We start from the raw sequence: 24865 nt of genomic DNA, 5'->3' as shown, positions 1-24865 counted from the left end.
ATAGCTCACTGAATCCTAATGGAAGGTATTGAAGTTTTACGTGATGCAAGTGGCTAGATAACTTAATTTTAAATTTAATGTAAAAGCTGGAAAGTAATTAAATAATAAACACCATTTTTGTATAGATTATATTTTTATTTGTTCTAATTAGTTATACATGACAACTCAATGCATCTTGACACATTTTACACAAATGGAGCACAACTTCTCATTGCTCTGTCTATACAAGATGCAGAGTCACACCAGTCATGCAATCATACATGTATCTAGAATAATAATGTTCATATCATTCCATCACCCTTCACATCCCACATCCCCTCTCCTCCTCTTACTCCTTTCTGTGCAATTCAAAGTTCCTCCATTCTTCCCTAGCCCTACCACCATTATGGATCAGCATCTGCATATCAGAGAAAATATTTGGCCTTTGTTTTTTTGGAATTGAGTTATTTTGATTAGAATGATATTCTGCAGCTCCATCTATTTACGTTCATATACCAAGATTTCATTCTTCTTTAAGGCTGAGTGATATTCCATTGTGTATATATGTTATATTTTCTTTATCCATTCATCTGTTGAAGGGCATTTATGTTGGTTCCTAGTTTAGCTATTGTGAATTGAGCTTCTTATAAACATTGACGTGGCTGTGTCACTGTAGTGTGCTGATTTTAAGTCCTCTGGGTATAAACCAAGGAGTGGAACAGCTGGGTCAAATGGTGATTCTATTCCAAATTTTCTGAAGTATCTCCATACTGCTTTCCAGAGTGGTTACACCAGTTTGCAGTCTCACTAGCAATGTACGAGTATACCATTTTACTCACATCCTTGCCAAAACTCATCATTTCTTGTATTCTTGATAATTGACATTCTGACTAGAGTGAGATAAAATCTTAGAATAGTTTTGATTTGCATTTCTCTAATTGCTAGAGATGTTGAAAATTTTTTCATATATTTGTTGGTTAATTCTATTTCTTCTTCTGTGAAGTATCTGTTCAGTTCTTTAGTCCCTATACTGATTAGATTATTATTATGATGATGATGATTGGTGTTAAGTTTTTTGAGTTCTTTATATATCCTAGAGATCAGTGCTCTATCTGAGGTGCATGTGGCAAAGATTTTCTCCAATTCTGAAGGCTGCCACTACATTTTTTGTTTGTTTCTTTTACAAAGAGGAAGTTTTTAGTTTGACTCTATCCCAAAAGCAGGCCCAAATCTTCATCCTGTTGGCTTGGGACCTGATTTCCTTAAAAAGACTCCTAAAGTGCAAAAAATAAAATCAGGAATCAACGAGCGGGGTGGATTCAAACCTAAATGCAAACACCAGTTCTACTGAGGGGGTGTCCCTCTTGATGAAAGCTTTGTATATTAAATGTGTGTTTTAAGAGGTTTTATATCAAGAAAACAGGTGGCAAAGGATATGAAACAGGAAACATTGACATAAGGACTTTATGATATCTCAAATCTTGTGTCAAATAATGTAAAACCCTGCAGGTGAGAGGGTAGTATAGTATTTCTGCAGAATTTAGCAAAAAACATTTTCTTTGTGTATTAATCATGAACAAAGATTAATACACAAAGAAAATGTGTATTAGATTTTTATACTAATATGAATTGGAAAGATATCTATTGGAAAAGGAGCTCTTCTGAAATATTAGGTCTACCCTTTTATGGAAACTGCATTTAAGAGTACTTGCTAGAGCCTTTTGGTGATTATGTTTTTTCAGTGTGTTGTAGAACTGAAATTGTAGAAGACAAAATACTTAGGACACCCCATAGTTAGAAATTTGATGAGAATTTAGCAACCAACAAAAAGTGTAGTAACTTATTCTTTTTTTATTCATTTTATTTGTATATGTCAAAATACATTTTTATTTCCAATATGGTGAGTTTTGCAACTAGTTTCATGTTGAAACAAGGCCTGCTCAATACTACCAATAAAATCAATATAGCACAGTAGCTGTTCAATTTTAAATACAAAGAATAAATAACCTAAATATAAAACACTAAAATATTAGAAACATGTATTTAATCATTCTTCACAGGCATCCAACTTCACAAATATAAACCACAGCTTGCCTAACTGTTGTGCAACCAGAGCATGTTACAGTCTCTCAAACTCATCAACTACTGTATATTTTACCTCCACATTAGACCATGACCATGAAAATTCTCTGTATTCAGACCCACCATTCATACAGTTCAAATATAACCAAAAATAAAATTCTACAATTATCCTTGTACCTTCAAAATCAAGAATTTATTTCTTATATGAATACTTTAAAGTCAATTGAGATCAGGTCTTTTAAGTCCTATTTTCTGCCTTCATTGGTCACTTTTTGTTTTTGTTTTTTATCGTAGTATGTTAGATTCTGTAACCTCCACATTCATTTTGGCAGGTAATGAGTGATGCTGAAAATATAAATAAGTGTATTGTTTTTATTTTTAGAACACCACATGTGCTGCTTGACTATTTTCTTATTTCAGATGTCTGTTAATGCAAATTAGGCTACTCCATGATAGTGTTAAAAACAAAATGTACTAACAATGTGATATAAAGACTTTAAAAGTTAGGCATTATGTGGAGCCCTATCTTTACAGAAGTTTTGTACTGTTAAATGCTTTTACTTTTATTTTCAGCTTTCATTTTCTAGTATTCCACCATAATTAAAATTGCATAAGATAATTGCTTCACATTTCACATACATATATTTACCTGTAGTAACTTCTTCTATAGCATGTTTTAAGGTACTATTCTTGACAGAGAATATTATGCCAGAACATTCAGACTTTTCCAAGTTTTGTAAAATTTTTAGAAGATTTGTATCAATACCAGAGAAACATAGCATTCTAAGAAAGAAGATGTTTATATTAAAGTCAAAAAACAGATTGGATCAGAGTTTTAAAGGGATTGTTTAAAAAAAAAAAAAAAAAAAACAGGGACTAGGAAGGTGTGGTTGTAAGAGATAGCAGCACCTAAAGAGACTTTAAGCATTTCACACAGAGACATTTGAAAATGAGCTGAGGGCATCGAAATAATTTGCAAGACCACAGCCATGACATGTTTAAAAATGTAGAAGGGAAAATTCCCTTGAGAAGGCTTATGGGGCACCCTGCTTGCAAACAGGGCCCAGGAAGTTGCTTTACCACACTCAACCAGAAAGACATTCAGAAACCACCAGGGCAGTAATTCCAGGGACCCAGCTACGTGTGAGTTGGCAGCAGACTTTGGCATCATCTCTGTGCTGCTGGCTCTTTAGGAATGTAGGGTGCTTATGTTAGGGGTCACAGAAGTTTCCACTGTCATTGTTAGAAAGGCCTGGGAGGTCAGGCAAACTGTCCCTGCAGGCTGCTCCTGAGAGGGTGATATGTGAAGCTGTGAAAGTGAAGCCAAAGTTGGAATGGAATCCCCAGAATTTAATGGATGCAAGTAGCATAAACTCCACCAAGGAATCCTGCTGGCTGCAGAGAAAGCCAAAGGAAAAGAGAGCCCTGTGCTCTGCCCGCCCCCCCCACCCCCGCAAGGGGGAAAAGGCAGGCATTGTCAATCCCTCTGGAAATAACATCTTGCAGTCAAAGGTCCTAGATGTTCTACGTGAAATTCCATGTGGAGTTATGGTTGCTCAGCTGGGTTTGCATTTCCTTTGGCCCATCCATTCTTTCCATAGCCTTGTTATTTCCTTTTTGAATGGGAAGATTTACATTCTACCAGTGGATATTGGATGTATATAATTTGCTTTTGACTTTTACAAGGGCTCACAGCCAAGAGTTTACCTTCAGTTTCAGGTGATATTTTGGACTTGGATTTCAGGGCAAAGACTATGGGACCCTTGGAGATGGACTAAATTCATTTTGAATTGTGAAATGGACGTGAGTTTTGGAGGTCTGGGGTTGAAATGTTATGGATGGGTGTGAAGTGTCTCCCAAAAGTTCCTGAGTTGAGGCCAGAATTTGCAAATGTAAAATAATTGGATTGTGAGACCTCCAACCTAATTAGTCTCTCCTAGTTGGAATGAATTGACTGGGTGGTAGCTTTAGGCTTTGGGTCTATTGCTGGAGGAGGTGAGCCATGGAATTAAGCCCTGGAAACAGTCACCTTCCTTGGATTTCCTTTCCCCTTCCCAGTCTTTGCTTCCTGGCAGCCACATCCTGAGCAGCTTCCCTCTGCAGTATCGTTCCTCAATGTGCCCACACCACGGGCACAAAGCCATGGAATTGGCCAATGATTAAACTGAAACTCTGAACCTAGGAGCCAAAAATGTGCTTTCCCTCATCCGAGTTGTTTTTTGGGTTTTTTTGTTTGTTTGTTTTGGTTTGGTTTGTTTTTTTGGACCAGAGATTGAACTTGGGCACTCAACCACTGAGCCACATCCCCAGCCATATTTTGTATTTCATTTAGAGACAGAGTCTCACTGAGTGCCTCACTGTTGCTGAGGCTGGCTTTGAACTCACAATCCTCCTGCCTCAGCCTCATGAGCTCTAGGATTATTGGCATGCACTACTGTGCCTGGCTGGTTTTTGGTTTTGATCAGGTATTTTTGTCACAGCAATGCAAAGCTCACTGACACAATTACTCAGCACAATCATAGAGAGTTTAAAGTGTTTACAAGAGATGTCAAATATGGAAAAACATACGATAATCAATAAATCAGTCACATTATATTAGCAGAATGAAAAATACATGTCTACAAATGGATGTGTCGATTAAATATTTCTGGTATATACATATAATGGTATGTCATTCATCCTTAAAGAATGAACAAGTGATACATGCAACAAGGTAGCTTAATTTCAATGATGTTAGGGTAACTTCAGCCAGAACACAGATCATATACTGAATGATTACATTTATTTCACAAATATGTAAATTCAAAGATACAGAATAAATTTAGTATTTTCCAGTGACTGCAATTAGCATAATATGGAAAATGTGTGTAATGGATTAGATGGTTCATTTGAAGTAAAACAAGTATTTGGGGACAAGATGTAGCAGGAAGTTGTGCAATGGAGCAGTGTGGTAAATAAGACTAAGCCAATAACCATGAACTGTTGCAAAGCTTAACTTTATGTCACATAGATTACATCTCATTGATAAGAAATTTTGGTGCTGAACTGCAGACAGCCTTAGAGGTTTCCCACTTACAGGTTGGGGAGTGAGTGAGAGTTGTCCACCACCCTCAGTGTTAACTGATCCCCATAAACACCCCTAACACACTGAGGTGAAGGAGGGCACAGATGGAAACATACAGTGAGCACCATCAGTCTCTCCTCAGTGTTACCCGATTCTCAATAACGACTCAGGGCGATGCCCAGCAGAGGAGTTCCTCTGTGCCATCCACTGTCCACATTGGCACATGCCCAGGTCCTCTCTCCTGGGCTCTGGAGAGGGAAAGAAAGAAGTGGGGTAAGGCTGCAGTAGTTATGGAGGAGCTGAAGACAACAATGAATCTTCATGGTACCAACAACTCCATAATGAATCACTATGGCTCTCGTTTATTTTATAATTCATGTTAGATCAAGCAGCTAGCTCCTTGTATGCTTATCAATTAACCCAAATCATATACTCTTGGAAATACAAAGATCAATAGGTACTTCCTAAGTAGAACCCCTTTGCACGTTGTTCTCCAGAGTGGCAAACAGATAAACAAAGCACTTGTTAAAAAACAAGAGAACAAGAAAAAAAAAAAAAAAAAACATAAACTCCCCCATGACACCAGCAATGTGACCACAAGTGCAGTGACCCCAAGGTCCCGGTGATGTTGGGATGATGCACAGTGCTGCCGCTCACTTGAGCAGCTTTGCTCCTTTTATTACTTAGTTTAATCACATCAATCTCTAACCTACATTCTAACCACCTCTAAATATAAGCCCCTCTTTCTTAACAGATGACCCTTTTTTCCTCAATTCAGGCAAATTCCCCTGATACCCTGCAGGAGTGATGGTCAGTCAGAAGCACAGTGTGGCTGCCAGCCCTGGTGATGTGCCCCTGGCCTGGGAGACCCGGCTTACCTTCCTTGATGGTAAATAAAGTGAGGCCAGTGTGCCACCTGGCATGACAGATGACTTCAGGACTCCTGTCACCTTCTTGCCTGTTGGCCACAGATGATGTATGTCTTCCCACCTCCTTGCATTCCAGAAGCACTGGACATGTAGATTGTATCAGTTTTGAAAGTGATCATGATCTTGTGCTGGTAGACACACAGATATGTCCTTGACAGCCTGACACCTGGCAGGGGACACACAGCCTAGTTGTAAGTCCAAAATCATCTTATTGGCTTCCCCAATTTCAAAGAAAAAAGCTTGGTTTGGGAGGCTGAGGCCAAAGAGTCGGATCATAGGTTTGTGGCCAGTCTCAGCACCTTAGCAAGGCTCTACACACTTAGTGAAACCCTCCCTCAAAATTTAAAATAAAAAGGGCTGGGAAGTGGCTCTGTGGTTAAGCATCCCTGTGTTCAGTCCCTGACATGAAAGAAAGAAAGAAAGAAAGAAAGAAAGAAAGAAAGAAAGAAAGAAAGAAAGAAAGAAAGAAAGAAGGAAGGAAGGAAGGAAGGAAGGAAGGAAGGAAGGAAGGAAGGAAGGAAGGAAGGAAGGAAAGAAAATTGTCGAGAAGTGTAAATTTCCCAAATTCCATCCTCCTCCAAGACACTTTTTATATTCAATGTAAATACAGTACACATTTTCTACAGTAGTATAAATTCCAAAGAATTATAGAATTATATGTGGAAGCACTTTTATTTACATCCTGTAAAATTAGAAGAACCTATGATCTCCCTGGACTTCAATATTAATGACATTTTGTCTCAGTAGTTTAAAACCACTGTGTTTACACTATCAAGCTCACTTATTTTTTTTAATTTGTTCTTTTTAGGTATACATGACAGTAGAGTGCATTTTGACATATTATACATACACAGAGTATAACTTTTCCTCTAATTAGGACCCCATTCTTGTAGTCGTACATGATGTGGAGAATCACAGCTCACTTTTAACATTGTGAAATCTGTGCTCCCCTGTCCTTACTGAGGCACCGTATCAGGCTGCTGGGCACCTGTGGCTGTCACAGGTCAATGGTGGCTTACAGGGTAGCGAGAGCGAGGGAGCAGCCAGCGTCCCTTCCAGGGCTCTACAAGGTCTGAAGTCTGCACAGTGAGTCTCTGCTAGGGTTAAGGCTGGCCCCTAGGTCACAGGACATGCCCTGTGAACCCGGGATGGAGACAGGTGAGTAAAAGTCACTAGGTCAGCTACTGAGACACAGTTAAATGATGTCAAGAAGTGAAATGCACTGAGAAAACAGGATGAATAGCAGCATAGAGGAGAAGCTCCAGACAGGAGTGGGACTATGGGAGGGCTCCTTGTTGGCTCTGGATCCTGAGGACAGCTGAGAGGAGAGATGGGGAGGAGGAGGGAGGGGAAGAGGCAGGCTCACTCCCAGGTACTCCCTCTCAGAACCCTCGGGAGGGGCCTCCTTGACTGCAGCAGGCTCCTTAGAGCCGCAGTGACATCTCTGTTGCGCAGGCTGTAGATGAGGGGGTTCAGCACAGGGGTGAGGATGGTATAGAAGGCCGACACCATCACATCCTGCTGCGCTGTGTGGTAGGAGCCGGGGAGCATGTAAGTGTAGATGGCCGCACCAAAGAAGAGTAGCACCACTGTCATGTGGGAAGAGCAGGTGGCCAGTGCCTTCCTGCGGCCCTCGGCTGAGCTGGTGCTGTGGATGAGGAGCAGGATGAGGGTGTAGGAGCTGGAGATGACCAAGGTGGGCACAAGGAGCATGAGGACGCAGCACAGGTACATGAGCATCTTGTAGAGGGAGACATCCGAGCAGGAGAGCCTCAGCAGGGCAGGGGCCTCGCAGAAGAAGCTCAGGATCTTCCTGGACTTGCAGAAGGGGAAGCTCATGGTGATGGGCGTGAGCAACAAGCCGTCCAGTGCTCCCAGGAGCCAGCAGCCGGACACCAGCAGCCGGCAGACCCTCTGGTTCATCAGCAGTGGGTAATGCAGAGGTCTGCAGATGGCAGCATACCGGTCATAGGCCATGGCCGACAGAAGGAAAAACTCAGCCCCTGCCAGGGTCAGGTAGAAGAACATCTGGATCCCACAGCCTGCAGGGGAGATTGTATGGTCTCCCGTGACCTGGCCCACCAGCATCTTGGGCACAGTCACAGAGATGTACAGGAGATCCATGAGAGAGAGCTGGCTGATGAAGGAATACATGGGGGTCCAGAGGCGGGGCTCTGAGTAGATGAGAAGAATGAGGAGGGCATTCCCAGCTAGGGCCATCAAGAAAATGATGAAGGTCAAAGTGTAGAGGAGGGTAGTGTGGGTGGTGTTCCCAAAGAGTCCCACGAGGAGGAAACTGGTGCTTAAGTTTGATTCCATGAAGTTTCCTTCCCCACATGCATATCTAGCAGGTAGTTTCACCTACGAAGAGTGAGGGTTGTCACTCTCCCTCCATCATGCCTACGTGACTGTCCCAGTCTGCTTGGGTAAGATATGCACAAGGAGCTATTTCCCCACACACTGGGTTAAACCGAGGTGTAATCGTAAATTCAAATCTCAGGGAAGTGAAGCTGTAGGCGGCCCCAGGAGCAGATTAAGCTGCTCCAGAATCTCGGGACCTGCGGGCTCATCCGGGTCTCACTGCTGGAAGTCAGAGTGAGGCAGCTGTCGAGGTTGATAATGTCAGTGGAGCTAAAAATCACACCTCACATCCTCTGAAAACCACAGTCTCCTCCAGTATCCTCTCCTCCTATATCTCCATCATGTGGACCCCGTGCAGGGCAAGGAGCAGCAGTGGCTGGCCACCCCTACAAGGGATTTAATCCACTAACCATCCTGCAGGAACATGATATGTACAAGAAATGGCAGAAATAAAAGTTGGAGATGCTCTAAATATCAACTATTTAGTTTAAAAACAAATTAAGCACTTATTTTTCCTTCTGAGGGTGCTGTTTCTCCCCTAAAACAGTGCCTGGGAGCTCAACATTCCGTGTGCCGTGATGGGGGAATGGAGTTGAAGGGCCATGGGAGCAGTTGTATTAAGACTCGGTGCTGCAGCCCCTGCCCGTCTTTGGATCCTTCCAGCCCTGAAGTCCACTTAGAAAACCAGTAGAGTCATCCCTTAGGATCCACAGCTTTGCTCAGGAACAGCTCCACCTGAGATGCACCTGCAGGTTTTCAGCTGACTGGTGTGAGTCACACTGGGCATGAGGAAAATCGTCCTGCACTCAAAGTTAAGGAGATGTCAGGCTGCAGACTACTGAGGAGTGGGAATTCTGTGCTGTCAGGCTGGTTGTCCCGGGGCTGCTGCACTCATGGTAGAACAGCATGCAGAGGAAAAGTCACACAGCACCTGAGTCCCAGGTACACACAAAGCAAAGCGCAGTGAACCATGGGCAGGCAGAAAAGGCAAGCCTTCAGGAAAGCTGAAGTGGGACTCGTGCAGGAGACAGCAGCAAGGATCAGCAGCTAGTGTTCCCTGGCCTCCCCTCCTTCCTGGTACAGAGTCCAGCAGACCTGGCAGAGCAAAGCCTTGTGCTTCGCTTCTCTGTTCCCCAGTGAGTGAATCTGCACCACAGCAGCCCAGCAAAGTTGTCCCCATCCTAAAGATGGGCGATGGGTACACTGGGGAGGCAAGTAGGGAGTTTCATCAGCAGGTTCTTGGCCTGAGGGAACTGAGACACACACCTGCTGTGTGACCTCCACGCTGCTGACGAAGCCTGGACCAGCTCCCCAGGGGAACCTAGGAACCTAGGAACTGCAGCCACCACTTGTCATCTATCCATCTTCCCCACGCTTGGCCTGCACTCAGGACGGGACGCCTGCTGTCCTAAGCCTCTCCAGAAGTCCACCTTTCTGGTTTCTGTTGCTGTCCTGCTCTTGAATTTTTTCCCATTTGGTTTTCCAAGTATATTGTAACTTTCCACTTACAACAAACATGGCAAAGTTGTACATATTTGCCAATTTGATGGGGTAAAGCTATAAAAACTCCATCTTTTTCAGTAGGACAGGCATATTGTTTTTTAAATTATTTTCCCAGCTTAAAATCATGTTTTCATATTTGGTATTCATTGTCTCTCTCAATGAAATAAATCTGAATTTCAGAAAGGCAGGATTGTGCAGAACACACATAGTCAGACTATGAACCCAGACAGGATTGAAGGTCCCAGCTCTCTTCTCCTCAGTCTGTAATTGTTCTGTGCACCACCCAATGACCGCTTCAAGTCCTCTTCAACACAACCAAGCATTGCCCTTCAGTACCCTAATCAAGCAAGGATAGGGGCCATGTAGGCACTCTCCTGGCAGACTTGTAAGCCCATAGTAGGTCCACAAGAAACCTACTCACAGTTCAGCTAATTCCTAGTTGTGTCCAAGTTCACTCCATAGCCCCAAAGTTCAAAGGAATTCATGCCTGACATGTTATCACCAGAACAGCTTCCCACTGTCCCTTCTGTTTCTGTGGGAGTGCCCGGCCCCACAGACTCGGAGCCATGTGGAGGCCGCCAGGGGAAGGCAAAGACTACAACTGAAACGGGCATCAGCTAAAGCTGCAGTCCAGCTGCCCTGCTGGCTTCAGACTGCGTGATCTCAGTGGAGACCCTAAAATCCCTGTGGCTTCTCAGAATCCAGTCAAGCAGCACATGTACTCTTGTGTCTGTGAATCGCAAGACACATTCAATTCCAACACCCGGCTTGGTCTAGGCCTTCTTTGGGGCAGGGTAAGCCTCCTTTCTCATTGCCCTCTGCCTCCAGGCCCAGAGACCTCCCTTGAAGGTCTGTCTCTTTGTTACCTAACTTAAATGGAAAAGCATGGGACGCCAATCTTGAGCACCCTTGCGCACTTCCCAGCACAGGGAGGCACAGGCATTGACTGGGCTTGTGTCTGTTCACACCAACTGACTCCGGGACTGAGACCCAGCCCATCTCCACCTTGACTCTGAGGTCTGTCTGCTTCCCCCAGGTTCCAGCTACCTCCAAACTCCACGCCTCTGCCTTTGCGCCTTTGTGCCTTTGCATCTTTGTGCCTTTGCATTTTGAGACTCCCCCAGGCTGTTCCGTGCCTGGTCTTACTCAATCAAGCTGTCTGAATTCCAGCACCCTACCCACTGCACTGCCAGCTCCTGCAAGGGTCTTCTGTACCCTAAAGGAGCTGACACCTCTAAGGGGACCCAGAGCTTTGACAGTGCCATTCCCAGAGGCCTCTGTCACCTACTGCTGATTTCATTGCCTCTTTTCAAATTCCAACAAAAATTCTGCATGAATGACATGTATATCTATAATTAAAATGGAAGGTATTTTAAAAGGGTACCTGTTGTATAAGTATGAAAGTTAAAAAATATGAACTTTTTAAAAATTATAGGTGGAGGATGAATGTATTTGAAAACATAAAACCACAAAATTCTCCCTACATAAATTTTATAGTGTAAAAGCACCCATGAGCTGTACACTGATAATATGAATGTTTTACTCACGTACATCACACTTCAGTTAATAATTTATAAAGGGGCTGGGGATATAGCTCAGTTGGTAGAGTGCTTACCTCACATGCACAAGGACCTGGGTTCGATCCCTAGCACCACCAAAAAGGAAAAAATAATAGTTTTATAAGGTTAATCTAGAAAACACATAAACAGATTCAAGAGTACAAAGAGAAATCAATAATGAAGCTCTCCATGGCCCTGGATCCTAGAGACTGAACCAGGGGATGCCCAGTGCCACCAACAGACTCCAGGTGCTCACGGCAACACGGGGTGCACTTGGCATCACCTTAAGCAGTCGCAGGGGTCGCTGCCTCTCAACCCTGCCCACTCGGAGGGACCCAGGTCTGAACCTAGAGCAACACTCCTTCCTCGCCTCCTGCTCATGTGGCGTGAGGAGGTCACATGTTCTAACCATTCACTGTTTGTTTGTGCTAGGAGGTACAGTGCTTGTTTCCTTCCCCATGTCCCCTAGCAATACCATCATACCTGGCACATAGGAAAAATTAATTAGCATCTGTTAAGTGAATAAATAACTGGAGAAGGCAAATTTATGTTCAAAAATTAAATTAGTGCCACCCCTTTAGGAGTGAATTAGTAATGGCTTTTAACTTAAAGAAGTTCTTCCCCTACACCTTAGGCATTCCAAGGAAATGTACAAAAATATGAACCTTGAAAGAAAGTGGGAAACCTAAATACTTCTCTATGGAAAAATGCATGCATAAATAACAACATTAATGTCAATTCATTGAAACTTTTCAAAAAACAGGGCTGAAAGAAAAGAGGTCAAAAAATGATCAGTGTGACACCATTTAACAAAACACCACCCTGCAAAATCTTAACATATTAACATTTTAAATATGTGCACACATATTTGCTGCAGTCATTAAAAACTGATAAGCAAGATACATACCCACTGCAAAGGAAGTGCTTTCTCTGAGAACAGTGAAGCAGGGACCCAAAGGGACACAGGCAGGGCTCCAATGTGTCTATAACTTATTTTAAGAGTTGATATTTCTTTCAAATTTTTGGAGTGGAATTTGAGCAAGGTGAACACTACATTAATTTATATGTATGGGTGTGTATATATATATATATATATATATATATATATATATATATATACTCAGCTATGAAATATTTTAAATAAATTATACTAAATAAGTTATTTCCATTCAAAAGCCAAAACACACTATTTCTTAGTGGTATAGGTTATTAACTGTCATTAGCCTTTGCCTTTATTAGAGGACAATGATCACAGTAGACAATACTATATGTAAATCATTAGATTTGGTAAATGTGCAGATGTCAGTCTCAAAAACAAAATGAAAAGATAGAATACATCCTCAGTATTTATTCCATCCTGGAGGAAACCATTCATAAGTCATCAGAGAAATAATGTGTCAGTTAAATTTCAAAGCTCTGTGTCATGCAAAAATGTTTCAATCCTGTTTTCATACCTGTGACAGTGGCTTTATGCTGACGCTCCACCTATTCTGGGTAAACATCATTGGCCTTACAAGTTAATGTTTAAAGGTAGTTTATTTCTTATGGAAAGTTTTCATTGCCATTACAATTTGAATTGTTCTAAAAATGAAATCACAAGCCAGGTATGTTGACTTGCACAGTTTCAATTACATATCACCTAATACACCTGGTTCTGTGGAAAGTTTTCCTGTAGCTTGTAGCCATTTGCATGTCTTCTTGCAGATCTCTTACCATTCTTTTATGAAATTATGCTCAGTAAGCATAAGAATAGGATTCTCTCTGCACATAGCTGGTGATCTGTGTCACATGGCTTCTTATGTCCATGCCCACACTGCCCTGACTGCTGAGCGCTGTGCCTGGTGAGGGAAGGACAGCCAGGCTGCACCCTGAGTCAGGATGGAGAACCGTGATCTGTGGAACTTCCAATCTGCTGCAGCAGAGACTTGTCAGCATTCTTTTTTTTTTTTTTTTTTTGTACCAGGGATTGAACTCAGGAAGATCACAAAGATAAAAACATTATTCATAGAGTTGGAAAGAATAAAGACATGTAATTTTGATTTCTTCTTCTGGTTCATTCTGATCAGACACCAAACATCTTTAGCAGCATTATAATATCATCTATGCTCAGATTTACACTTCTCACTAAATCAAAAATTTGACATATTTATTCATATGTTTAATAGTTATCTTCAAAATAGAGAATTCACTGAGAAATCAAACTTTTTCCATGCACATTTACATTTAATTTACATTTAGTTGCTGCTATAAATTAGATATTAGTGGTTTCTCCAGCTTCATTCTGATCATGTAACTTATAGCAACAAGATTCAGATTCTTACAGAGATTTCCTAATTAGCTGAAAGACCCTCTATGAGCCACTCTAGGTCTCTGCCTTCGCTCACACCAAACAGGGATAATAACACTACAACCTTATATATGTGCCTTCTAGCTAAGCAGACTGAAGACCATGTGAAAATATTTGCTGAAGTCACCTAATATGTGTCAGGAAACATACATAATGTTCTGTCTACAAAAATGTGCCAAGTCTATCCTCACCAGTTAATCCCTTCTTAGTTTTGGGTGGATTCTATTTATTTTCACTCTCCACACCAATTCAGTCTTATGGCAATGGCATATTATTCGTGATTTTGAGTTGTTTCCCCATTTGATCATTGTGAGAAGTAAAGGAATTTTCAAAACTGATTTCAAATATGAATATTGTCATTTGATTTTATATTTCCACCCAAAAATAGACATAATTGAAAATTTAAAAACAATAAAAAACAGAAAAGTCAATAAAGCAAACACTTGATTGCTATAGTTGGGATCAGAAATGTCCCCCAAAGCCCAGGGTTGAAGGATGGTCCCCAGGGTGGTGCTACTGGAAGGTGTCACTTTCAGGAGGCGGGGCCTGGCAGGAGGCAGGTAGGTTGTTCAGGATGTGTCTTTGAGGGAATGTTGGGACCCCAGCACCTTCCCGTCTTTCCTTGCTTCCTGGCCACCGTGAGTGACAGCTTTGCTGCACCAGGTGTACACCATGATATTCTGCCTTGCCACAGGCCAAAGTGATGGGACCAGGCAACCACAGGGAGGAACCTTGAAAGCTATGAGCCAGAATGATCTTTCCTCCTTGTAAGTTTTTTTATCTCAGATATTTTGTTACAGTGATGGAAACCTGACAGTGATTCTTAAAAAGATCAAACAAATGGATAGATTAGTAACCATATACAGAGACAGAAGAATCAATCATCCCCACATACGTATACATTCCACTTGCAATGGAATTGGTCTTATGGTGATTACAGGAGATAAAACAAGTCAAATAGAGAATACAAGAAGCAAGTAAGAGTAGATTGGTTCAAATTTTTTTTGAGATATTAGTTTTATTATTATGCAGGTATTGTGAGGCCAAGATCGGGAGAAGGCAAGGAATGAATGAGGTTGAAATGCTGTACTCACAGATCTCAAGAGAAAAGGGAAAGCTGTGCCATGTGGAGAGTGGGGGAATGAGGGCACATCAGGAGGATGAGGGAGCCAGGAGAAAGAGCAGACAGCACACAGCTCAGACACATGAAAACCTCCTAAGGTGAGGTGTCAGGCCAGGAGGGTTTCATTACAGCAGGACCTCACAGGAGTGACCGGTCTCCCAGGACCTGCCATGGTGAAATGTGAAGCCATCTAATGATCCCAGGAACCAGCTGCCAGATGCCAGGAGGAGTCTCAGTCCATGGCTCATGTGGACAGAGGAACAGGGAGGAATGCAGACAGCCACATAGCATCATGGGCCAGGCAGCATGAAGGCAGTACTCTGCACCTCCCACATCAGGTGAAAGCTCATCCAGGTTTCACAGCCGAGGACTGAGATGCCCTCGTTGTGGCCGATTGGTTCACCAGCATTTGGGGTACAATGACAGAAGTATGTATCAGTCCATGAGTTGAAAACTCACTGATGCAGAAGCAGATGGGGACATGCAGAGAGGAGTCCCTGTGGCTCAGAAGTATCAATGCAATGTTCCCAGACTCAGCCATCAGGAATGTTCTGAGAATGAGCAGAGGTGGCCAGGGGGTTGAAGGACTGGCCAAGATCCCCAACAGGAAAAGGTGAGTACCAGGGCCTTCCTGCCAGCCACATAATGGACCAAATGGTCAAAGTGACTTTAACCAGAGGACAAAGCAAATCTTTTGTTATTTATCAGCATACAGTTATCATTCCTGGCAAAGTTTCCTTTAGTGTATTTTATAGTCTCAACTTGAAAAAAATTTCAGAGTTTCCAAGATCAGATGTGAATTTGCACACACACACACACACAAAAAAAAAAAAAAAAAAAGAGACATCGTTTTAGATTATGATAGATTCTCCACCTGGAGTGGGAATGTACCCTTTATATTTACCACAAGGTATACAGCAGAAATCACAATGTCATTTTTATGAAAAAGGAAATTGAAATCAGAAAACACAATTCCCCATGAGAATGATTTGGTGATATCAGTGGGCTGCCGTGAATGGACATTAGGGGATGGCCACTGGGACCTGTTGGCTCTCTGTCTGATACTGTGTGTCACACACCTCAGTTGTGGCCACCAAATTGCAACAAGGAGATCAGAAACTTCTCCCTGTGTGGGCTGAGTCACTGGCTAAGAACTGAGAACTGGATCTTGGCGACAGTCGTGTCGTTTGGATGTAGGTGTTTAGCAATCTGTGGTTTCCGCCCTGCCCACTGTTACCTGCTCTGTCACTCATTCAGTTGCTCACTCAGAGAGCAGCTGGCTGCCATGTTGGGGCTGACCTATGGAAAGGTCCAAGTGGCCCTGGCCAGCAGCCAGCCATCTAGTACCTAGATTCTGTCAATGGTCATGGGAAGGAGCTTGGAAGGGGGCCATTCCCATCTGGGCCCACAGTGGATAGCTGCCCCAGCCAATATCTTCACTGGTTTTGTGAGAGACCCGGGACCTGAGACACCTGCCGAGCAGTACCCAGATCTGGCTCAGAAAACTTAAAACAATGTTTGTTGTTTTAAGTGGCTAAGTTTTAGAATAGTCTGTTACACAATCATTGATAATGAACATATCATCTATTGTATTTTTAAAATCAAAACAATCACAGTCTATTTGAATCAAAACTATAAAAGAAATGGGTAATGTCCATAGAAAAGTATAAAAGAATGAAGATAAATATTGAGTTATATTTGCACAAACATTTGTAATAGCAGTGAAAGATAAACATTAAACAGCATCAGGAAATATATTAATGTGAAAATGTATGAAATAGAAATTGAAGTTTGTTTATTTAAGAAAATTGTAACAAGCACAGGGAAATGGAAATCAAGCCTGTGAAGCATTAGAAAGAAGAAGTTACAGAAATCTTCACAAAGGTGAATAGCACTTACCGATCTCAGCTCACCTTTGAAAGAAAAAAACTCAAAGGAAAGTCAAAGTTGTTCTTTAAATCTAAAGGTAGCCAAGGACATGATAAATATGAGGTTACATGTCCTCTCAGTGAAAAGAACAGGAGAGTAAACATGCACTGGGAAGATGAAAACCAAGCCTGAGCATGAGTTGCAGGAAACGGCAGGTGCCCAACAGCACAGAGAAGCAGCAGAGCAGCAGTGGTGTGGGGTGGCGAGCTTGCTGAACTGCAGAGACCTCGATGACAAAGGCTTGGCTGGGAGAAAAGATAGGCTTCTTAATAAATGGCACAGGAAAAATGGAGATGCATTGGGGAAGAATGAAGCTAGATCCCTGTCTCTCACCCTGCCCAAAAATCAGCTCAAAGTGGATCAAAGACCTAGAAATTAGACCAGAAACTCCGCAACTGCCAGGAGACAACATGACAGAAACACTCCAACATCCTGATCTGGACACCAGCTTCCTCCACAGGACCCTTAGCGCTCAGGAAACAGTGCCAGGAGTTCATAAACGAAATCACATCCAATTAGAAAAGCTTCGCACTGCAAAGGAAACAAGAGAAAAGAGAGAACCTACGGAGGGGAAGAAATATTTGCCAAGTACATATAGGGGACTAATATCCAAATATATAAAGAACTCAAACAATTTAACAACCAAAATATGAATAACCCAATCAATAAATGGGCAAAATAACTAAACATACACTTCTAAAAAGAAGAAATACAAATGTCGAGCAAATACATAAAGAAATAGTCAAGGGCTGGGGATGTGGCTCAAGCGGTAGCGCTCTTGCCTGGCATGCGTGCGGCCAGGGTTCGATCCTCAGCACCACATACAAACAAAGATGTTGTATCCGCCAGAAACTAAAAAATAAATATTTAAAAAACTCTCTCTCTCTCTCTCTCTCTCTCTCTCTCTCTCTCTCTCTCTCCTCTCTCTCTCTCTCTAAAAAAAAACAAACAAATAAAGAAATAGTCAACATTTCTAGCAGTCAGAGAAATGCAAATCAAAACTACATTGATATTTCATCTCCTTTCAGTTAGAATGGCAGTCATCAAGAATACAAACAATAATCAATGCTGGTGAGGATGTGGGAGGAAAGGAGCACTTACACACTGCTAATAGGATTGTAATTTAGTACAACCACTATCAAATAAGCATGGAGTTTCCTCAAAAGCAATGATATGACCCAGCTATACCACTCCTTGGTATTTATTCTAAAAAATTTAAGTTGGCATGCTACAACAATATATGCATACTCCTGTTCATAGCAACACAATTCACAATAAGTTATGGAACCAGCTCAGATGCCTGCCAACAGATAAACAGATAAAGAAAATGGGGTCTGTATACACATGGGGTTCTACTCAGCTATAAGGAAATAGATGAAACAGGACAACATCCTGCTAAGGGAACCAGCCAGACTCCGACAGTCAGGGTTTGTGTATTTTCTCTTCATATGTGGAAATTAAAGAGAAAAAGAGAGGGAGATGGAAATAGAAGGGAGACCAGTACCATAGAGGATGGGGATTGGAGAAGGGAGGGAGGGAAAGAGGAAATACAGGAGAATGAATATAACCATAATTCATCAATACATACATTCTTATAATTAAGAAACAGGGCTGGGGTTGTGGCTCAGTGCTAGAGCACTCACCTAGAATGTGTGAGGCCCTGGGTTCAATTCTGAGCACCGCATATGAATACATAAAAATAAAGTTCTTCAACAACTAAAATAAATAAATAAATAAAATTAAGAAACATCCACAAGCATGCTACTTTATAGTACACACAAAATTAATAGAAAAAAAAAAGTATATAACTTAAACTATGGGCAAACATACAAAAAACCAAAAAAAAATATTAAAAAATTAGAAGTGGTATAATTTCACACGAGTAAAATTCTACTTACTAAAATAATAGGGTTGATTTCATATTCAAAAATGCCCAAATAGAGGTCCTCTCCCTCCCTCCCTCTGCAAGGAATCTCTGACCTGCTCAGTTCCTGAATGGAACGGTCCTTTCCTGCCCTCAGCCGGCCCTCTCATGTTTCCTTAACTACTGCCTAGTGGATTTCCTGACTTGGATGTGTCCATCAATGGGAATAATAGAAAAATTAAATTAAAATACCTAAGTAAAGTTAAGATACATGCTTCCCGAATTTAAAATAGATTATAATTCAATTTTGGGTGTATGAAGAAAATCGTTTTAAAAGACAGCACTATTTGTACATGATTTTTGTGTTTAAGAAAATGTCTTAATGAAAAAGGAGAGCTGCAATGAATGATCAGCTACACTTGCTCCATCCTCTCTATCTGACAGTTCCTTGCTTGTGACTTGCCTGCTCACCAGAATTCGTCATCTCAAGATCATGACATTTCTACAGCTTCCCATGAACGTGCACAGCACTGGAGAAACTTGCACCAGATGATCCTGTTCCCAGTTACATAGGAAATTGTGCTCTGCCTTCCCAACCGGCTCTGTAAAGAAGCATTTTCCTGTGGCACTTTTGTGAGATGCTTTTCATGTTTCTGTGCTTTTCTAGGGGACAAGTTTGCTGCTCAAAGTGGCTAATGTGACTGGAATCAAGAAAGTTGTGTGAGGCTTACAGAGCGAGTGGAGCTAGCTCAGCCTCTCTCGGCCAGGTGCTGAGTTCAAGTTCAGTGCTAACTGACGCAGTGAGGTCACCACGTTACACCTTCATGAGAGTCTCAAGGGTAGTAAGTCCTTAAAGAGAAACACAGGAAACACATGAAGATGATGTGATCAGAGGCGCCCGGGCACTTAGCCCTGTGTTTGCCTTGGGGCGATGACTCATTATTCACTAATTCAGTGTGCTCAATGACACTATTGAACACAAACACAACATATAACAAGAGCCAACTTGTATATCAAAAAAAGGTGGATCTACTGGGGCAAGTGAGCAAAGAATGTTTCTTCCATATTGCAGAATAAAGCCCTCCTTCCTAGGAGGGGTGGAGGGGAGTGTATGTTTTTCAAACATGACATGCAAAAATATCTTGTGACAAGGTATATGTTTTCATCCTGGAATACTTTTTAAAGGATATGAAGTCACCTGATAATTCTGTCTCTTATAGTTTCTCAGGGAAATCTGGAAACCTTGGGAAATGATCCAACTGGATATGGAGCCGAGGACACCCACCTTAGGTTTCTGATCCACCCTTCACCCCAAATGGCAACAGAGGGAAACAGCAACCCACAACCATCACAAAAGAAGCTGAGAGAGTCCCAGGACAGTCTCTTATCTACAGGGAGTAATGGCCTCCTCCATAAAGCACCTGAGAGGAAATTCATCTGTCCCCACCCCACCGGGTGGGGAGTTAGCCTAGGTTAAGGGTGACCCTAGTGCCCTTAGGGAGTGCCCCATGGTCTCTGGTCTGCTGTCACACAGCTTTCCTGATCCCTCTATGTCCTGCCTTGTGAGCAAAATGGTCTTCTGAGAAACCCTTCCCCCATCTCAAACAAAGCTCCCATCTCACTCAGTCCCACTTAATGATCTAAAGAGTTATTACTAGAAGATAAAATGATTTGACTTGTTGAATGCTTTTCTTTAGATAAGATTTCTTGCTAATTCTATAGCTGAGCAAGTCACACTTGACACCACCAGTTCAGTTTAGCTCGCCCTCTCTTCAGTGAAGTGGTGTGAGATGAACTAACCCTCCAGCACAGGTGTCATTGGAATGGGTGCAGTGGATTGCCTTGTGACACTTGCTGGCTTTCTCACCCTGGATTCGGCTTCAAGGATTGTGTTTGTTTGGAGAATCTTTTTTTAAAAAAAATTACATTTTCTCTCCATTCTTTAAAACTTGCCCAAGCAGTTAGTTATCACATTTGCAATATGGAATTTCTTCCCCCACCCCCGTACCGGGGATTGAACTCAGGTACACTCGACCGCTGAGCCACATCCCCAACCCTATTTTGTACTTTATTTAGAGACAGGGTCTCACTGAGTTGTTGAGCACCTCACCATTGCTGAGTCTGGCTTTGAACCCCATGATCCTCCTGTCTCAGTCTCCTGAGCCACTGGGATTACAGGTGTGTGCCACCGTGCCCAGCTGGAATTTCTTTAATGCTTCCATTTCCATAGGGGCAGTAAAAAGTCAACTGTGTTATTTTGCAATCAAACTACAGAACACTGGACAGCATTATGCTTCATAAGGAGTTTCTAAGAGCCCAACATTTATTCTGGGCTGTCATTAATTAAAGTCTGGGGACAGACTCCCATGAGACAGTGCTCAAATGTTCCCAGGTTTTGCAGCACCCAGAAGCTGTGGGTGGACTAAATCGAGTCCAGAAAATGCTACTGAGCCATCACATGCTATTCTCAGACCTCAGCCAGGTGTGCAACAGAAATGCAGTTAGTCCTTTGAGATGAGAAGTCAGAAGTCAGATTCCTCAAGACAAGACTAAGTTAATGCCAAGGAGCCATGGGACCCAAGATGAGCCTGTTTACCTGAAGCTCACTGGGCAGCAGCAACCAGAGGGAGCACGCTAACTCACTATTAATAAACAACTGCTTTCTGTGCAGGAGGTTAACTCTGGTTGTCTAGAGCTCTTACCATGTCTTACTGAGCAGAAAATTTGCTAATACTGGACAGGGAAACAGTACGTAAAAACAGAGGAGTGTAAGAACTGCATATAACGATAGGAGCAGAAAATGCTGAAAAGCAAGAGCAGGTAAGTTTCAACCAGTGAAATGGAAGGATGTCTCTCACTGAGTTATGACCTGTGAAATGTATTTGCTCAGCCCGTGGAAGAGCGAGGAAGCAGGAACCCAACTCCTATGGTAAGGATCAGTGTGACAGGGGTAGATCCGGGTCCTGATGCAGAGGGGCTCTGGGTCCTGGTAGTGCATCAGCCAGTGCCTGGCCGGGGCCAGCTGCACAGCTCCCTGCCACCTCCCAGGCTGCCCTGCATCTTCCCAGGCTGAGGACAGAAGCGTTCACCATTCGACAGAACTCGCAGTTCCTTGCTTGTCCTTTAGTCAAGACAGTCTCCGACTAGCTGTGTAGTTCAGTACTGCTTTTAACTTCATGTTCTAAAGTAGGTGCATGAGGGCTTTATCAATGACTATTGATTTATTATGATTTTGAAGAGGAGAGAGCAGCCTTTTAGATCAAAGAGAACATGAAAAATCCAAATCCCTGAGCTATACATTGATTTTTCAGCTTACAAGTTTATTGAAGAACCAAGACATTCCTAATGAAAGCACCTTTACCACGTAGTCCCATAAAACCTCATAATATTTTCATCATATAAAATATCACATGTGGGGCTGGAGTTGTAGCTTAGTGGTGGAACACTTGTCACACATGCGTGAGACACCGGGTTCTATCCTCAGCAACACATAAAATAAATAAATAAAACAAGGATATTAAAACAAAAAAAAAAAATCACAAGGCACCTGGGTCTAGTACCTCGAGGAAACAAAATTCTCTAGATGTGAGGTGCTGAGAAAGGCTTATCATGACTCTACCCTATAAAGGCGGCTCTTTCCACTGGCTGTTAACACTGTATTATCTCAAATAAAGGAAGCCTTAAGAATATGAGATGGGAAGACAGGCCTGGTGGTGCACACCTATAATCCCAGCTATTAGTGAGACTGAGGCAAGAGGATCACAAGTTCAAGGTCAGCCTCAGCAGCTTAGTGAGACCCTGTCTCAAAATAAAATTAAAAGCCTCAGCATATAATGCAGTGATAGGGACTTTGCCCAGCATGTGTGAGGCCCTAGGATTAATCTCCCATGTTGAAAAAATGTAAGTCTCCAAAGTATATGAGTATATGATAAATAATGAAAGTAAAATTTCTAGTTGCTTGACAAAAGCAAAAGATATTGAACATGAGTCATTAGGGTACACAAAGGAAATCAACTTATGGATTTGGAATGGAATATTTGTCTGTCTGCCACAGCTAATAAATACCCTTTGCATGCTAATCAAAGACTCCATGTTACATTTTACATGTGATAATCGAGCACCATCTGATATTTGTTATCAGATGAGGGTATAAGTCTTCACTTGTCCTAAGGGGAAAGAGTAAGGTGTTATCTACTGGCCTTTAGACAGCACCCTTGCAAACATGGGATCTTAAAAATTATTTATGGGACTTTATATGACACCTTAAAATATTTTAAGAAATTTTATGTTATTCTATGGCCAATGAACAGTAATTGAAGAACTACAGACCCAGCAATAAAAGACCACTCGCTTAAATAGGAGATTATTTTATTTAATACAAAGATACAGTTTAAAATTATTTTTACTTAGAATAAAATGGAAAAACCTGAATGTAATACAAATTATGGATCATCACAAGCAAAGCAGAATAAACAGCCCTAGTTAATTTGGTTGACAACTGAAATTTTTGAGTATTGTTGTGTAATAAAGGGCCACAGGGAAGGCCTCTGGGTCGAGGTGGATACACAGGACGCTTAGAAACAGAACCCCCACCAGGAGAGAAGTCCAAGAGCCCAAAAGACATAGAGACTTCAAAATACAGGGAAGAATGATGGGCTGGGAGATTGTTATCAGTCAAAGGGACTAACATCGTCATATATCCAAGTCAGAGTAACTACAGGACATGACTTTGCTAATTTCCAGGTAATGGCGTTGTTTGATGGAATTATTTAACTGTCTCTTTATTGGGATGCAGAGTTTTAAAGTCCTGGTGAGCAGCAAATGAAGAAGAGGTGCTGACCAAGAGACAACGGTTATGTCAACAAAACACCACAAGCCCTGTGGTATTATTTTGCCCCTGTAGATTTTCAATCCAAATTTGAACACTTGAATGAAAACATGGAGGAGAACGAAACCTCGACGGATTTCGTGCTGCTTGGGCTCTTCCCCAGGTTCGGGCATCCCAGCCTCCTGGTCCTTATCATTCTCCTCTTATACACCATGGCCTTTGCTGGAAACTCCACGCTGCTCCTCCTCATCTGGCTGGACCCCCGTCTGCACGCCCCCATGTACTTCCTACTCAGCCAGCTGTCTGTCATTGACCTAGCTTACATCTCCAGCACGGTGCCCAAGATGCTAGCCAACCATTTCTCAGGGAAGAGGAGCATTTCCTTCCTGGCCTGTGCTGCCCAGATGTTTGCCTTCCTCACCCTGGGCCTTGCTGAGTGCATCCTGCTGACCCTCATGGCCTATGACCGCTACTTGGCTGTCTGTAACCCCCTGAGGTACACAGTCCTCATGAGCCCCAAGGTCTGTTTGCAGATGGCTGTCTCGGCCTGGGCTGGAGGAGCTCTTGCAGCACTTGTGCACACCGTCTACCCCATGCACTTCCCCATCTGTGGCTCCAGGGAGATCGACCATTACTTCTGTGAGATGCCCGCCATTCTGAGGATGTCTTGTGTGGACACGTCCGTCTATGAGATGGTGAAATTTGTGTCAACCATTGTGTTTCTGCTGGTCCCATTTCTTCTCATCCTGGCCTCCTACACTGTCATCTTCCTCACCGTCCTCAGGATGAACTCTCTGAAGGGCAGGAACAAAGCCCTGGCCACCTGCTCCTCCCACCTGACAGTGGTGAGTCTCTACTTTGGCCAGGCCATCTTCATCTACATGACACCCAGCTCTGCCCACACGCCGGAGCAAGACCAGATAGGAGCTGTGCTGGGCACCATAGTGACCCCCATGCTCAACCCCCTCATCTACAGCCTGAGGAACAAGGAGGTGGTGGGCGCCCTAAGGAAGTGCCTGGGGAGGGGCTGCAGCTGCTCTCAAGAGTGTTCTAGCCTCAACTTTCAGAGGAGCCACCTTCACCTCACATCCTGAGGAAATGACTTTGTGACAGGGAGGGAGGGAGGAAGGGCGTCAGGATCCTGAGGAATCTATTCCTGGGGGTGGGGCTGCTCTCAGTCCCACAGTGGTGGCTTCAGCAGAACACAGCCTCCCTGACCACTACTGACCAGCTGGGGAGAAACTTCCTGGATTCTGGCAGTGACGGCCGAGAGACAAGTAAGGGCTCTGGCTCCTTT

At 42.7% G+C, this 24865-nt stretch overlaps 2 protein-coding genes and 1 long non-coding RNA gene across 3 annotated transcripts in view; 1 reads left to right on the top strand and 2 right to left on the bottom strand.

Moving 5' to 3' along the window:
- Positions 1–4689: 4689 nt before the first annotated feature.
- The window catches only part of LOC139703675 (uncharacterized), a 33924-nt gene continuing 13748 nt past the window's right edge, over positions 4690–24865 (bottom strand). The window contains exons 2-3 of the long non-coding RNA XR_011705792.1: positions 6004–6220; positions 4690–5373 (exon numbers count right to left, since the gene is read on the bottom strand). This is a non-coding gene — a long non-coding RNA (uncharacterized lncRNA). The remainder of the gene's footprint in view (positions 5374–6003; positions 6221–24865) is intronic.
- Positions 7417–8373, bottom strand: LOC139703656 (olfactory receptor 2T3-like). The gene has a single exon (XM_071607133.1). It carries the CDS (start codon positions 8371–8373, stop codon positions 7417–7419), a length of 957 nt encoding a protein of 318 aa, XP_071463234.1.
- Positions 23679–24662, top strand: LOC139703655 (olfactory receptor 2T27-like). Its single transcript, XM_071607132.1, has one exon. It carries the CDS (start codon positions 23679–23681, stop codon positions 24660–24662), a length of 984 nt encoding a protein of 327 aa, XP_071463233.1.

The sequence above is a fragment of the Marmota flaviventris genome (genome assembly GCF_047511675.1).
Source record: "Marmota flaviventris isolate mMarFla1 chromosome 5 unlocalized genomic scaffold, mMarFla1.hap1 SUPER_5_unloc_2, whole genome shotgun sequence".
Lineage (NCBI taxonomy): Eukaryota > Metazoa > Chordata > Mammalia > Rodentia > Sciuridae > Marmota > Marmota flaviventris.
Note: the sequence above shows the minus strand (reverse complement) of the source record. Positions and strands in the feature narration are given on the sequence as shown.